This window comes from Lontra canadensis, unplaced genomic scaffold (genome assembly GCF_010015895.1).
Source record: "Lontra canadensis isolate GAN:19392208 unplaced genomic scaffold, GSC_riverotter_1.0 scaffold56, whole genome shotgun sequence".
Taxonomy (NCBI): Eukaryota; Metazoa; Chordata; class Mammalia; order Carnivora; family Mustelidae; genus Lontra; species Lontra canadensis.
Window position 1 is genome coordinate 6,753,319 of NW_022631050.1, and position 16,727 is coordinate 6,770,045.

At 39.9% G+C, this 16,727-nt stretch overlaps 1 protein-coding gene across 5 annotated transcripts in view; it reads left to right on the top strand.

Moving 5' to 3' along the window:
• The first annotated feature begins 505 nt into the window (after positions 1 to 505).
• Positions 506 to 16,727, top strand: part of VPS8 (VPS8 subunit of CORVET complex) — a 247,168-nt gene continuing 230,946 nt past the window's right edge. For 2 of the 5 annotated variants that reach the window (XM_032875548.1, XM_032875551.1), the window contains exons 1-3: positions 506 to 555; positions 11,732 to 11,978; positions 12,920 to 12,988. In XM_032875548.1, coding sequence (XP_032731439.1) covers positions 11,826 to 11,978; positions 12,920 to 12,988 — 222 coding nt within the window. In that variant the 5' untranslated portion in view covers positions 506 to 555; positions 11,732 to 11,825. Of the gene's footprint in view, positions 556 to 1,085; positions 1,110 to 11,731; positions 11,979 to 12,919; positions 12,989 to 16,727 lie in introns of those variants that run through there. The other 3 variants (XM_032875550.1, XM_032875552.1, XM_032875549.1) reach the window with 2 other exon arrangements.

A 16,727-nucleotide genomic window follows, 5' to 3' on the forward strand; every position in this document is an offset into this window, starting at 1 on the left:
AATGTATTTTTTGTGGACCAGGGTTGATAAGTTAGAAAATAATAGTCGGTTTTTAGTGTGTATTTATTGTCCTTACTTGGCAAAATAAAAAGCTGGGAATTCTGTTTGTCTTTAAAAAGATTTAGTAAAAATTTAGTGGTTTCAAATTCCCAGATCGGGGAGTCAGCTGTCATATCTGGGCTGGCTGAAGGTAGGTTCACTTTCTTAAAGATCAGATGAAAAAAAAAAAAAAAAAGATCAGATGAACTCATTGACATAGGACTGGCGGAGAGTTTCTCTTCCCATCTCAAAGACTGCTGTTTATTCGTCTGTGCTTCCCTCCCGTTTCCATTCTCCTTTTCCCCAACACGTTAATCCCCCATCAAATCCCTGGCTTAAGAATATTGTATCTCTGGCCCTTTAAATAGGGGCGTGGTACAGAGGGGCGGACCAGAGTGCGGGGAGGAAAGCGGAAGTGTGGATCTCAGTGGTATATACTGCGCGTGCGTGAGGCTCCAGCAGGGGGCGGGGTCACACGGGCCAGGGGGTCCTGGGCTGGAATGGCCACAAGCGCAGGTAACGAATCTCCCGGGAGCAGGTCAACGGGGTGAGAACAGTAGTGAGCAGATGTCCCCGGGGCGGAAGGAGGACGCGCGCCGCTTTCCTGAGCCTCGGCTCTTTTCCCCGTGCCGCAGCGCGGCCTTGGAGTGGCTGACGGAGCAGCCCCAGGCAGACTAACTGGACCGGGGCTCACGGGCCGGTTGGGGTTTACTGTGGGGTGGAGAGGTGTGTCCTGCGTTTGGCCTGCAGTTGGGTCAGGCGGTTTCCACTTGTTCGTAACGAATGTGGGGCTGAGGACAGGTGCACACGCTTTCCCTGATTGTGCGACTAGGCGGCGGGTGATCACTGTACTCCCCAGGATGGAACAGGTGTGCAATCCGCTTTTCGGGCCTGGCGCACTGGTGTGGGCTCGTCCTTCCCTCAGAGATAGGGATGAGTGTGCTCCCCAAGTGTGAGGCCGAAGCCTGAGTGAGGTGTCCACCTCTTAGGATTGGTGCGCACCCTGTGAAGCTGGTTCCAGTTTGTCTCTGCCTGCAAGGTATGCTCCAGAGTGAGCAGAAGGAGAACAGGTGGGTCTCTAAAGTTAGAGGCCACTCCTGTGTCCTGGTTGGTTCTCCAAGTGTGGTACCTGGGAAAGGAGGGACACAGCTACCTAAAGTGTTTGGGTGTGCTTCAGAGAGAGGTTAGGGTGGGATGAAGTAGGGCCAGCCAGGGAGGTTCCATGGCCTTGGGTTATTAGGATCAGCTGGGAGCTCTCTTCAACTAAGCATGCCTCCTCCATAACCTCCTGATATTAGACTCATATAGAATGGACCAGAAGGCTTGAGTCCTCTGCATGCCCATCCTCTCCCACACTCCCTCCTTGCCCCCCCCCCAAAGGAAACATAAGCAGAACGATCATGGTTGTTGACTTGTGGCACCAACTCCAGATGTTTGTGATTGGGAGGTAATTACATGTCAGGTGTAGGACACCAACTCAATGTCTGTGATTGGGAGGCAATTACATCTCAGGTGTGTGTGTTTGAAGTCTAATACAAATGGGGATGGAGAATCTACCTATGTTTGTGTAAGACATGGGTTTGCTTATGGTTAAATTTAAGCAGAGAGTAAATGCTGCTATAGCTGACCTGTTCCTTAAGAAAGCAGAGTAAAGATAAGTGTGTGTGTGGGGGGAATTCTGGTTGAATTCTTGGCTATATATGTAAAAAAGACATATGTGAAAAAATTCTTTTCAGAGCTCTAAGATAATAGTGTGTTGATTATTCTTCATTTTCTTTGTATCTGGACCAGCATCAGCGGTTGGATGTTTTTTGTCTTCAAGATATTGAGGCATTGTGGCACTTTAAAAAAAAATTTTTTTTTCAGTGTTCCAAGAGTCATTATTTATGCACCACACCCAGTGGCACTTTTAAGCTATATCTCTTTCATGAAGATCTCAACCATTTCATACCATATGTCAGTTATATATGTGAATGAAAAGTGAGACGTTTTACACTTAGGGAAGTATGTTTAACTTTCGATCTGTTTATCGTTGTCACAGAGGTTAGATTGCCTCTTGAGCCACAGCTTCAGGTGTAATCTGTATTCGTAAAATCAGACTGTTCTAGTCGTAACTGAATCTTGAATTAATGTTTGAATGATCTTCATTCTATCAGCCCCTGTGTTAACATCTTCCCAGAATAAAGAGAAAACGCCTACCTTCAGTAGTTACAAATTCCAGGGAAGGAAAATGATTGGCCATGTGGATACAGGACTGTCATGTGCTTACTCTTCTGGCTAGGAAGATAGGGTATTTGATTGGTAGCATCACTAAAATTACTTGTTTGGAGTGGAGGAGGAGCAGTTTTCCAAAGGAAAGATAGTGAAGGGATGTTCTGACTGTAATCAAATTTGTTTTTCCTCTGCAGTTCAGTGAGAAGTTTCCTTTTGCTCTTTACCAAAACAAGCCAAACAAAAACAAAAATAAAAATAAACCCCAAAACAAACAAAAAAAAACTCTTATGACTCTGCATCCATCTTGACCCCTAACCAAGAGAAATCGAGGTGACAATTTAAATAATTGGAAGCTAATTAAGATAAGTTGGAAGGCCAACATCTACTCAACCTACAATTGAATGGAATCCTGTTTTCTTTGCATTTAACTTATAAGAATTCACTCATACCAGTTTAGTTAAAAAGAAAGGAGAGTATATGCCAGCCTACACAAGAGCCATGTGCTTCTTAGGAGAAGCTCTCTGAAGGGAGGGGGTGGATCTTGGAAGAGTAATTCTTATAATAGTAGGGACTTACTGGAAGCTGGAAAGAAATTTTTTCCCCCTCTTCATTTTATCTCATACACATGTAAAACTGATAATAATATTAGGTTTTATGCATAACATATTTGTAGACCTAGTTCTTACTATTATTATGTATATTGTCATAGGGAATTAGTTTTTTCTTTTTTAGAATGTGGCTAAAGGTTGTGCCTGACAATTTGTAATAGTAACTTAGTAACATAATAGTAACTTAGCACCATGCTACCAGCAGGTCTCAGGTACTCTTTTCCTTCACTTTTCTTCTTAACAAAGTTCAGTGAAGACAAGTTTAGTGAAGGAGAATGATGTTATTAAGTGCATATTAACTGGGAACCTTGTTTAGTTTTCTTTTTGTTGTTCCATATGCACTTCCTGAATTTTAATTGATTACTCTTATTTAGACATTTACTAAGAGAAGAGAAAGAGAAACAAGGTTTGGGCTTTTTCGTGGTGGCAGCTCTGAGCATTGTGGGCCGAAATGTGCCTATTTTTGGAAGGAAACTCGGGCCAGGTGTGCATCTCACCCAAGTATGTAGTGGCGTTGTTAATCTAACATAGGGTCTGTTTCTGAAGTCCATGAGTAAAGTGAAACTTGAGTACCCGTGAGAAGTACCTGGGAAAGAGTCATGGCAGAGACTGATCTCTCTCCCAGGATGTGCGACACAGCTGGTTTTTGTTCCCTGTTGGAATGGCGTGCTATTTGTGATTTTGAGCACAGGTGAAATGAATCATGTATGAGGCATTCAGGAACTGAGACTGACCAAAAGGAGAGCAGGTACCAACCTCCTATCCCATGCTCACCTTGAAGTGTATAGTATTGAGTGGAATGGTGTGCAGAGTCCCCATTTCTGTGTGAATAATTTCCTTTTTTTTCTTTACCTGTGCTGAAGATAAGTTGAATTCCTATAAATGGAATGGACATATGATACATTTCCACTGTTTTTGTCCTGACCTTGTAGGCTAGATTAATGTAAAAGAACACAAAACATCTGAAATTGTGGAGTTTGTGTCATGTTATACATGAACTAAATGATCATTTAAACAGATCAGTGTTAAGGATTGTAAAAAAGGTCTCATCTAGGTGCAAAGAATGGACCTTGCAAGGTGGGAATTTTGGGGGGGTAGAATGACTAACCATACCTTATTTTGAAGCCCTCGAAGCCATTGATGCCATGTTGCTTGGCTGCTTATGGTGGGGGGGGGAAGGGAGGGATTGGTGGGTTGATTAGCACTAGGAATCCGGTGGTGAACAAGAGAGATCTGTTCTTTGCTCTCCTGGAACCTGTATTCCTTTCCTTCCTCAGGGAAGGCAGTGGTGGTTCAGACGCTGAAAAAATGATAACAGTGTGACAAATTTAGTGAAGAAGGAGAACGATGTTATAAGTGCATATTAACTGGGAACCTTGTTCAGTTGAGCAGGACAAAAAATTTTTTTGAGGAAGCAGAGTTTTAGCTGATATCTGAGGGATGAATATGATCAGTAGTTGACAAGCCTGATTACATAAATTATAGCTTGGCTTACTATGGCGTAGACTCCTGTAGGCTGTGAGTCAAATAATATCCTATGAAGCTTAACAATTATAGGTAATAAAACTGTTCCATTTAATTTGCAACACAGCTGTTAGTCCTGTCTTCTGATTCTTGTGTTAATCAGCAAATATTTATTGAACACATACATACCTAAGCAAGTCAACAAGCTCAGTGATGTGCAGTATACAAAGAAGCATGGCCGTGTCTCCTCTCCCCTCCTCTTTCCTTCCTTCCTTCCTTCCTCCCTTTCTTTCTTTCTTTGTATAATAATAATATTAGGTTTTATGCATAACATAGATATTCGTAGACATAGTTCTTACTGTTTTGTATATTGTCATAGGGAATTAGTTTTTTCTTTTTTAGAATGTGGCTAAAGGTTGTGCCTGACAATTCGTAATTGTGACTTAGCACCATGCTACCAACAGGTCTCAGGTACTTTTTTTTTTTTTTTTTTAAGACTTTATTTATTTGACAGAGAGTAGGCAAAGAGGCAGGCAGAGAGATGGAGAAGCAGGCTCCCTGCTGAGTGGAGAGCCTGATGCAGGGCTTGATCCCAGGACCCTGGGATCATGACCTGAGCCGAATACAGAGGCTTAACCCACTGAGCCACCCAGGTGCCCCATCAGGTACTCTTTGCCTTCACTTTTCTTTTCTTTCTTTTTTTTTTAAAGATTTTATTTATTTGACAGAGAGGGAGAGATCACAAGTAGGCAGAGCAGCAGGCAGGGAGAGAGTGGGGGGGAAGCAGGCTCCCCACAGATCAGAGAGAGCCCGATATGGGGCTTGATCCCAGGACCCCAAGCTCATGACCTGAGCCGAAGGCAGAGGCTTTAACCCACTGAGCCACCCAGGCACCCCTTCACTTCTCTTTTTAACAAGAAAGTTTCGTGAAGACAAGTTTAGTGAAGAAAGGGAACTTTTGGAGGCACCTCCATCCTGTTTTCCAGAGTGGCTGCACCAGTTGCATTCCCACCAATAGTGTAAGAAAGTTCCCCTTTCTCTGCATCCTTGTCAACATCTCTTGTTTCCTGTGTTGTTAATTTTAGCCACTCTGATGAGTGTGAGGTGGTATCTTATTGTGGTTTTGATTTGTACTTCCTTGATGAGGATAGATATTGAGCATCTTTTTATGTATTGATATTGAGCATCTTTTTATGTATTGATATTGAGCATCTTTTTATGGTATCTTTTTACATATCTTTTATGATTATAAAAATCATCTTCTTATGATATTGAACATCTTTTTATGTGATGCATAAAGACATTTCTCCTTTGGACATGTCTTCTGCCCATTTCTTAACGAGATTATTTGTTCGGTGTTGAGTTTGATAAGTCCTTTATAGGTTTTGGATACTAACCCTTCATCAGGTATGTCATTTGTAAATACCTTCTCCCATTCTGTAGGTTGCCTTTTAGTTTTGTTGATTGTTTCCTTCACTGTGTAGAAACTTTTTATTTTGATGAAGTCCCAAGAGTTTACTTTTGCTTTTCTTTCCCTTGCCTCTGGTGATGTGTTTAATAAGAAGTTAGCATGGCCGAGGTCAAAGAAGTTTCTGCCTTTGTTCTCCTCTAGGATTTTGATGGTTTCCTTCTCACATTTAGGTCTTTCATCCATTTTGAATTTATTTTTGTGTATGGTGTAAGAAAGTGGTCCAGTTTCAATCTTCATGTAGCTGTCCTGTTTTCCCAACACCATTGTCAAAGACATTCTTTTTCCACTGAATATTCTTTCCTGCTTTGTTGAAGATTAGTTGACCAAATTGTTGGGGGTAGAATTTGGACTTTCATACTGTAGGCATTGGGGAGCTGTTCAAAATGAGTCCATTTACTAGAGAGAGAGAATAGAAAAATAGAAGTTAATCATCTATTGTATTTTTCCTCACAAAACAAACAAGAAGACAGAACAAAGAAATGGAAGAAGAAAAATACTTGGATTGGGAAAGCCAGAAACAAAGTTGGGATGTAAAATTCTTTCCGTATCATGATTTCATGATACCTTCTTGGGGATACAGTAAGTTAAAAACAAAACTTGATTCGACTCACCATACTGTGAAAGGTGTCTCATGCGACACTTTTAGGAGGAAAAGAGTGTCAGTGAATTAAATAGGATCCTGGAATATGAGCACGGTAGGGAAGGTCTGCCAAGGTAAACAAAATAACTACTACAACAAAAAATTGGTGGAAGAGTTCTATATTAACCCAGCCTAATACTGGTCACATTCTGGAGTTGTTATTCATTTAGTCCAGGTTAAAAATGGGGTCATTAATGTTTATATGATACATATATTTTTAAATGGTCCTTGGAGCTATTATTAATTGGTTGGGAATAACTTTATTAATTAAGAGGAAATAGCCTTAAGAACTGTCAAGATGTTAGATAATCTTAAATCAGAACTGTTAAAGTAATAGTTTATCCGTGCTCAGAAGAGGACAGCACCCCGGGTCCTCACGATTCTATGATCTACATTTTCCTGTCAGATTCATGTTATTTCATCCTGGGAGAGACTAAGAAACCATTGATTTTAACTGTTACATTGTCTGTAGGTACTGTCCAGCTTAGTGAGCATCCCCTTGAGAACTGTAGGAACACTGGAAGCAGGATGGTTGGGTGGAGAACTGGTTGTAGAATTTATCTCAGGAGGAAATTATCGGTAGTTTATTGCCAGCCTTTGTACTGGGATACCCCTTAAGTGGTATCTGAAGGCAGTGTCTGCGACATGTGTAATAGTAAGCGTCATATATTAAGCATTTCATCATTGGTCTGTGTATGGAATGAAGAGCTTGCTCAGTAAATATTTGGGCAACACCGAGTGATGAGGGAGGGATTAGTATTTCAGAATGTTGGCAGTAATACCAGAAATAAATTATTCGAAGTTTGTTAGTGTAGTCATTTCCTGTTCTTGCTGTAACAAATTACCACAAATGTAGTAGTAGTTTAAAATAATACAGATTTATCATTTTACAGTTCTTTAGTTCACTAGTATACGAGACCAGCCCTGGTCTTACTAGGCTAAAATGAAGCTGTGGCAGGGCTGGGGTCCTTCCTCCATGGAGGCTCAAGGAGAGAATCCATTTCCTTGCTTTTTGCAGCTTCTAGAGACTGCCTAAATTCCTTGGCTCCTGGCATCCTTCCTCCTTCAAAACCTGCAACGTAGCCTCTCTCTGACCCTCCTTCTTCTTCTTTCTTTCTTTTTAAAAAGATTTTATTTATTTGTTAGCGAGCACAAGCAGGGGGAATGGCAGGCAGAGGAAGAAGCAGGCAGAGGGAGAAACAGGCTTCCCGCGGAGCAAGGAGCCCAGTGCAGGACTCAATCCCAGGGCGCTGGGATCATGACCCGAGCAGAAGGCAGAGGCTTAACAGACTAAGCCACCCAGGCGTCCCTGTGACCCTGCTTCTGTTGTCATATCTGTTCTCTGATACTCTCTTCTGCCTCCCTCTTTGACTTTGTAAGACTCTTGTGATTATACTGAGCCAAACGTGGATCATCTGTAAGTCCAGATCCTAATTTAATCACACCTGTGAAGTTCCTTTGGCCATGTAAGGCAACATAGTCACAGGTCCTGGAGATTAGGACAGACATCCTTGGGCACTATTACCTTGCCCACCACAGGGAGATTCAGGCACAGCTCAGTTTCTAAAAAATGTGAAGACACTGCTCTAGTGAACTCTCCTTTTCAAAAAAAAAAAAAAAAAAAATCTGAGCATGGTGATCTTTTGATTCCTAGGTCTGTTTGGGTTGAATAAATTTGCTGACTAATGTAAAGGTATAATTACTGATAAGTGATAAAAGAGGAAGTTGATATGGAAGCAGCATTTTAGAATGACTTAGTAGTATATCACACTTATTATTGGACTTTTTCTGAAGCATCTCTGATGCTTTGCTGGAGGCTGTGCTCGTCTTAAATAAAACCCATACTCAGGTACCTGGGTTGCTCAGTCATTAATCATCGGCAGGAAGCCTGCTTCTCCTTCCCCCATTCCCCCCTGCTTGTGTTCCTTCTCTCGCTGTGTGTCTCTCTCTGTCAAATAAATTAAAAAAAAAATAAAAAAATAATAAAAAAATAAAACCCCTACCATTTAACTCTTGAAGAAATTTCTAATCTGAAAGCTGAAGTGAGTTGATCCTTCTAATAAGGTATCCTTACCATATGCTTAGAACTAGCTAGACCTGTAAAGTACTCAATCTTGTTTCAGGAGCTTTAACTTTGGACAAATATGGAAATCTTGAGGAAATTTTAAATGATAATAGCAAATATTTCTTGAAAACCAATTCTGTGCCCAGGTGTGGCTCTAAATGCTTTACAGTCATTATGTCATTTCTTCCTCATGGTAGCTCTGCAAAATAGGTAATTGCATTCTAATAGTCAGGACTGTCTGTTGTAAGTGATTGAAGAGAGAGAGAGAGTCAAGAGAGGATGCTGGCTTATGCGACCTAATTGCCAGAATGCTGTGACCAGAGCAAACCTCATAGAAGATTGGAATTGGGGGTCGTGAGTGGTATCAGGAAACTCTTACCTCTTCTTGCCTCTGTTTGTAGGTTGACTTCATTCTTGCTAGAGAATCTGTTCCTAGAATGTAAATTCTGTTAGCAGAGGTGGCTCTCCATTGACGTGTGTATAGTATGTGTTTAGGTGTTTAGTTGACACATATTGAGTAAATGACCTCCTTTCCTGCAGAACAGGGCCAGGTAGAGGGTGGGCGTGCCGCTCACCCTTATTCCTCATTGTTTAGAGAACAGTGGAAGTGGCTTTTCCTCACCAGTTCTGTTTTAATGAATCCCAGTGAAGCACTCTGGCGACATTATGTGCTCTCTGTTACTAGGGGAGTTTTGATTGGCAGCCACCACAAGAACCACGTGGTTTGAAGGAGCCCTTCCCCCAGCAAGAGGTGCTGCTCTGGGCAAACAACACAAATGGCCGAAATATTTCATCTTAAAAGATGTAGAAATGGAGGGCTTAGATTGATCAAGGTCACAGGTAGGAACTAGTAAAACCCAGATTCAAACCTGATTTTATTTTACTTTTTAATTTTTATTTTATTATTTTTTAAAAGATTTTATTTATTTGGCAGAGAGAGAGAGAGTACAAGTTGAGGGGAGCAATAGAGGGGGGGAGAGAAGCAAACTCTCCACTGAGCAGAGAGCCCGATGCGGGGTTCGATCCCGGCACTCTGGGATCATGACCTGAGCCAAAACCGACGCTTAACCGCCTGAGCCACCCAGCCTCCCCTTATAACTGATTTTTAACGGACTCTTTGGCTTATGTTCTTTGAATTTTGCCAGCATATCACAGTAACAGGAGCTCATCAAGTGAAGATTGGAAATCGACTAGGGTAGCATGGCAGGATGGTGCTCTTTCTTCAGGGGATGCTTGATCATGTAAAACTCCTCAAATGTGGTAATGGTGTTCACAGATGCTGAGCTGCCCTGAGAACCTCTTAACTAAGACCAGATAGGAGGTATAAAAAAAGCCCGAAAAATATTGTTTTATTCTTGAGTTATTTTGCAAAGACCAAAGTGAAGAATGAAATGTTTTCAGTTATTAAAACATTTAAAAAAGAGTGGGTTTTAGGGAGTGTGGCTATTGTATTTTCTATTATTTTAATGTGTAAGAATAAAACTTAATAACTGTCCTCAGGAATCACTGAATGTGAATTAGACTATGCATGTTTGCAAACATTCCTTGACTAATTGTAATAATTTTTCCCAAGTGATACAAATAAGAGAGCTTTATTAAGAAGGAGTTTGTCATGAGTCCATCTGTCTTCTTTGAAGGAAGGCATATAAATGTTAATATTGCTTCTGCCCTTGGTCCACTGCAAAAGGAGAAGTGCATTAGTACCTGAGATTGGAAAGCTACTTTCAAATGTTTGCCAGATATGGCGTGCCCTCAGTGATGTCTTCTAGAAATGCATTCTGTATCGTGTTTGTAGGACCGAGCCTTAGAGTCTATCTTCTGTAACATGTGAAATAAATTAGTCTGTATTTGGTAATATACCAAATGTACTAGAGAGAAAAATTGGTTTCAGCTCTCTAAAAGTCTGTCTTCGTAGTCTACGTGTCTCTACAAATAGTAGATACTCATTTCTTTTAAACTGATAAAAACAAAACTTTGAACAAAGTGAAATTCATCATTAATACTTTAAAAAGGAGCCTAATTGGATAAAATTGGCAGTGAATTTTGGGCATTAAAAAAAACAATACCAGCAACTAATTTTCAACTCCTTTTTAAACAATTAGTTCTTCCGGTGGTTTAGTTGTTGGTCTTTCTTTTGCCTTCCCTTCATTAAGGAGTGGGATTGAGAGGAGTTCATATGGTTGGGAGGGTGGTGGGCAGTAGGCTGTGTAGTTTGAAAAAGCTTTCCACAGAGAGTTACTGCATGTTGCTGGGTACTGTGGAAAACACCTCGTCTAGAAAACAAAATGACCTTTGTTTTTACTGTCATTATTACTGTGGCTTTTTAAAATTTTCATATTTTTATTTCTTTATTTCTAAACAGAGCTAAGAGATGGACTTTTAAAAATTTGGCCACTTGTAGCCTAATTAGAGCACAAACTAAAACCATTTAAAACAAATTTGATCATTGAACTGAAACGTTGTTTTCCTGAATATGTTTTTGGTTTTCTAGAGATTTGGCTGACAACTCTTTCTTTTTGATACTGCATTGTATCCTTTAGAGCTATGAAATATGTAAAACATTTGTATACGTTTCTTTTTCTTTAGTATTTCAGTTTTCTCTGAGAATGTCCATGTTTTTCCATGACTAGCTTTCTTCCTAGAAATCCCTAGTTGGCCGTGGTCTTATTTTATTCTGGCATTATTATTGTCTCCCATAATAGATCTGAACACTTAGGTTTGCTAGTGTCACATTAAGTGGCTAGCTATCTGTCCTGGGTCCTTTGTGTCTACACTGAGCTTCCTGAGAGATCTGTAGCCTTGGATGGATGCCACCAACAAAACAGATCCTGTATGTTTTTCTCCAGGGGAACTGGAGATCTACTCTGAGGTTTGGGAGGGGTTAATTGCAGTTCTTGGCACGAGATTACTCTCCTGCTGTTAAAACATAAATCTGTATGGTACCAAGTCTAGTGGCTGAAAACTTACCCCAAGTCTATCATTATCACCAGACTTAATGACTTTGGGTGGTAGGCCACTTCCCAGACTCCAGAGTTAGATGTTCCTCCTTTGTACTCCCATGGAAACTCTCCCCCAATATCATACCTCAAACCATATTGATTTCTCTTTGCCTTACATTCAGATGATTGATGAAGAATCAGTTTCCACAAAAGTCTGGCCACGTAAGTCTTTAGAACGCCTAATCAAGAAAGAAAAATTTAAATAATGTATATTTTTCCTTTTTTGAAAAGAGATCATCATTGAGGACGTCATGATCTAAGGCCAAATATTAAAACAAACAAAAACTTGCTTGGATTGCCTGAATTACAATTATTATAAGTAAACATGGAAAATGAACCAGACCATGAAAATGTGGAACAGAGCCTCCTCGCCAAGACTACTGAAGAAGAGCTGAATAAGTCTTTCAATCTTGAAGCTTCGCTTTCAAAATTCTCTTACATAGATCTGGACAAGGAACTGGAATTCAAAAATGATTTGGTAAAAATTCAGCTTTTATTAAGTGATGATGATGGTTAGAGCTGTGACCTAAAGACTCAGTCTTTCATTTTTGCATGAATTAATAGAAATCTATATGCAGATTTATGAGATAATATCACTCTTCATTTGTGTGTGTCATTACCATTTATGAAGCACCTTAACATATGTTCTCATTTGAGCCTCACACACTTTAGATGATCCATTTAGAGAGGAAGAAGTCGAAGTACAGCTATGTTAAACGAATGTTCAGGATCATAGAGCTAGTGGTAGGTTTAGAAATCTTGTGCAGTGAGTTTTAAAAAAATGCTTATATTTTTAAAGTAGGCTCCACACCCAGCATGGGGCACAAACTCATGACCCCAAGATCAAGTCGCATGCTCTATTAACTGAGCCAGCTAGGTGCCCCAGGTGCTGTGATTTTTTTTTTCTCCATTGATTTGATAGTAATAAGCTTTTGTGACCAGGAGAATATTTAATCACAATTTGTTTGACCTAATCACTTCTCACCATAATTTATGAAATAACTAAGAAATGCAGTGTCAGACCCTTGTATATTTCTTATGACCTTGTATATTATTTTGTATATTGCTTTCTACACTTAGAAAATTGGGGCTTGTCATGAGACATGCTGTTTTGTCCTGTTTAAAATGCACATGTCAAAGTCCTTGAACAGAAGCTTTCAGATGGGGCTGTCAAGATGGTGCCGGTCAGTGCATATTTGTCTTTGATAATCACCGAATATGTGGATGGGATAGAAAACCATTCTGTAGTCTTTTGACCTGGTCCTTACTACCATGGATCATTGAGTTGGCTCTCTGCATGATCAGTTTGGTGATATGTTTGTCTCATAATTGGTAATTGTTCTAATAAATTTAAACACCCTCACGATTCTAAGAGGGAAAGCAGCATTATATGAACATTCATTTCTTTTTTCTATTTAGATTGATGACAAGGAGTTTGATATTCCTCAAGTTGATACTCCTCCGACACTGGAAAGCATACTTAATGAGGTAAGTATATATTAATGGCCATGGTCATTTTAAGGAATTGATTTTTTTTAAAGATTTTATTTATTTATTTGACAGACGGAGATCACAAGTAGGCAGAGAGGCAGGCAGAGAGAGAGGAGGAAGCAGGCTCCCTGCTGAGCAGAGAGCCCAATGTGGGACTTGATCCCAGGACCCTGGGATCATGACCTGAGCCGAAGGCAGAGGCTTTAACCCACTGAGCCACCCAGGTGCCCCTACCGAATTGATTTTAATGCTTTTGGGTTGATTATAGTGTATATCTAGATCTTCACTGTCCAGTATGGGAGTCATTAGTCACATGTGGTGATTGAAATTTAAATTAGTAATAGTTAAGTAAAAATTAAAAATTCAGTCTCTCGGGTGTACAGGTACTTTTTTTTTTTTTTTTTAATTTATTTATTTGGGATGCCTGGGTGGCTCAGTCGGTTGGGCCACTGCCTTCGGCTCGGGTCATGATCCCATTGTCCTGGGATCGAGTCCCACATCGGGCCCTCCGCTCAGCGGGAGCCTGCTTCTCTCTCTGCCTCTGCCTGCTTGCATGCTTGTGCTCTCTCTCTGTGACAGATAAATAAATAAAAATCTTTTTAAAAAATTTATTTGTCAGAGAGAGAGAGCGCATACAAGCAGGGGGAGTGGCAGGCAGAGGGAGGAGCAGGTGTCCCGCTGAGCAAGGAGCCCAATGTGGGACTTGATCCCAGAACCCTGGGATCATGACCTAAGCTGAAGCCAGACACCTAATGGACTGAGCCACCCAGGTGTCCCTGTACAGGTACATTTTAAGTGCTCGGTTGGAACGTGGCTAGTGGCTACTATAGTGGACAGCACAGATGCAGAGTATTTCCATTGTTGGAGAAAGTTCTGTTGGACAGCCAGTAATCTAGACTATGAACTTCTCAAGGGCAGAAGCCGTGCCTTGTTCATGTATATGCCCCGTAAAATGCCTCATACTTTGTAGATTTGAGAAAACATTTTAGTAAGCAAGTGAAATATTAGATTCACATCACTTCTAAGGTTTATATTATGTTTCAGTAATAATCTCTACCAGTGATACTCAAATAGCTCATCCTCTGATACCAGATATAACCTTGAAATGCACCTCATCGCCTTTCTATGTAAAGGAAAAACCTCTACAGTGTATCTTATGAGTACCATCTTTACTAAAAAGTTTCCTGGAGTTTTGAAATGTTATTCTTTTCTGAAGTAGTAGGTCAGAAAGGCTTTGTCAAGGAACTTTGTGGAAGTAACATGTTGGTGAAGTATGGGAACTTTTATGTATCTTACATCCGATAACAATTCAACTCCGTCTTTTTTGCTTAAGACTCCTCTTGAAGTTTTATTTTCAAATTCGAGAAAGATTTTTAAATGCATGAATCTATTTTGGATCCATAGTTTTCTAAAAGATAATGATGCAGACATTCCCTAAAAGAAATGCCCACTGACCCCATAGCTGTGAGTGAGTTAGGTCTATTATCTTTTTATTACCCTTTCACCTATACTTTGGGGATTGTAGCCAACACATCATAGGATGCAAACTACTTTTTTCTGTAGCTGTATCTTTTATTATTCTTATATGACTTCAGTTTCTATTTTTATATCTATTTGGTGTTGCTGTTACTTTGAATATTTTAACTTAAAAAATGTATGATTGGTGTTAAGATGTAGCATTTGAAATTTTGACACAGAAAGCTTTGGTCAATGAAAGACTAGCTGGTTATAATGATGCTTATTTACTGCTTTCTGATAGAGAAGATAACTTTCATTTAGAGATGAAGAGATTAATTTTGGTTAATCCTCATTTCAGTTATTTTACTAAGTGTGAAACAAAAGTAAGCTTAGAAGGTTGTATATAAAGCCATATTTGAACATATTTGTATAAAAATGGCCAAGGGCCCCTGGGTGGCTCAGTCAGTTGAGGCCCCGAGTCTTGATTTCAGCTCAGGTCATGATCTCAGGGTTGTGAGATCGAGTCCTGCATTGGGCTCTGCGCTCAGTGGGGAGTCTGCTTGAGATTCTCCCTCTCCCTTTGCCCCTTCCCCCAACTCATCCCTGAAATAAATAAATAAATCTTCAAAAAAAATGACAAATAAAATGCTCATATGAATGAAACTAGTTCATAGTGAAGAAAAATCATCTTTGCACAATTTACTTCTCTATGACTAATAGTGACCTGGTCACTATTGGTTTGGTCACTAGTCGTTTACTGAGAAGAAAATACTTCTGAGCAGATACCATCCTCAGTAGTAATTCGGGTGCCTCGTGTATTTGGCTCATAGTGTTAGATGCTGGCATTATAAAATGCTGTATGACCGTCTCTGACTTTGAGAGAGAGTTGGGACTGGACATTGGCCAGCCTTCACATTTCCAAAGAGCTAGGCAGATGGATAAGTGAAAGCAAAAATGAAATTTAAGTTGTAGAACATTATGAAAATTATTGGGGGAAAAAGTATTAAAATGATTTTAAAAAAGAAAAAAATGATGGAAAGGGCAGAAGTGTAAAGTGTGAATATGTGCGTGCATATATTCTATAATGTTCGTTAATACTGACCTGTCGAGAGATTGGGAAGAAATGGACAGCCCAGATGTTTTATAGACTGGAAAGTTAGAGATTACAGAGACATCCCGAATCACAGAATTTAGGGCATGAAACAATGGTACTAGGCCTTGTCATTGTCTGGAACTGTGCAACCTCTGAGGTTTTTAATTTTGGAATTCCATTCTCTAACCATAGCCACCCCTTTGCTTCCCCATTTGCTTACTTTCTTAAACCTGTTCTTTGACCTAATCAAGACCGAGTCTCTTGTTCCTTTCCTGTTTCCCAGTCTGGGTAGTTCCTGCTTCACTTCATTTCTTCTGTGCAGCCAGAAATTTATTTTGAACTTCTTATTCAAGTGTAGTGTATGTTGAGAAAAAGTGCACAGATTGCAAGTGCGTAGCTTGGTGAATTTTCACAAACTGAACGCTCTGTGCAACCAGAATCCAGATGAAGAAATAAAACATTACTCACACCCCAGAACCTCCTTGTCGGCCCCTTTAGTACCTAAGCCCAGGATAATCACAATCCTAGCTTCTACTAGCGCTGATTAGCTTTCTTGCTTTGAACTTCATATAAATGGGATTATGAGACACATAAAGGAGTATGGGCTTTTGTGTGTCTGACTTGTTTACCTCAGTATCATGTTTTTAGATTCATTCATATTTTTGTATGTAGTTGTTTATTCCCATACATAAAATTCTTTATACCATTATTTATTCATTCTACTTTTGATGGGCATTTGCATAATTTCCAGTTTCTGGCTACTATGAAAAGTTACTGTGGATATTCTCGTCTTTAGGTACACGTGGGTGCATGCGCGCGCGCACACAGACACACACACACACACACACACACATTTCTCTTAGTTTTGTTTTTAGGAATAGGAGTAGAATTGCTAGCTCATCAGATATGGGTATGTTCAACCTTAGTAGAAACTGCCACAGGTTTTTTGAACTGTGCAGAATAATACAGACTTCCAGCAGCCATATATGGGAATTCTTATAACTATAACCTCATCAACTTTTGAATTTTCTCCTTTTCAGTTTATCCATTCAGTTCTTATAGGTGTGTAGGTATGATATCACATCATAGTTTTAATCTGAATTTCTGTGAAAACTGATGAAGTTGGGTGCCTTCACATAGGGTTGGGCCATTTGGATGTTTCTTTTGTGAATTGCCTTTTCATGT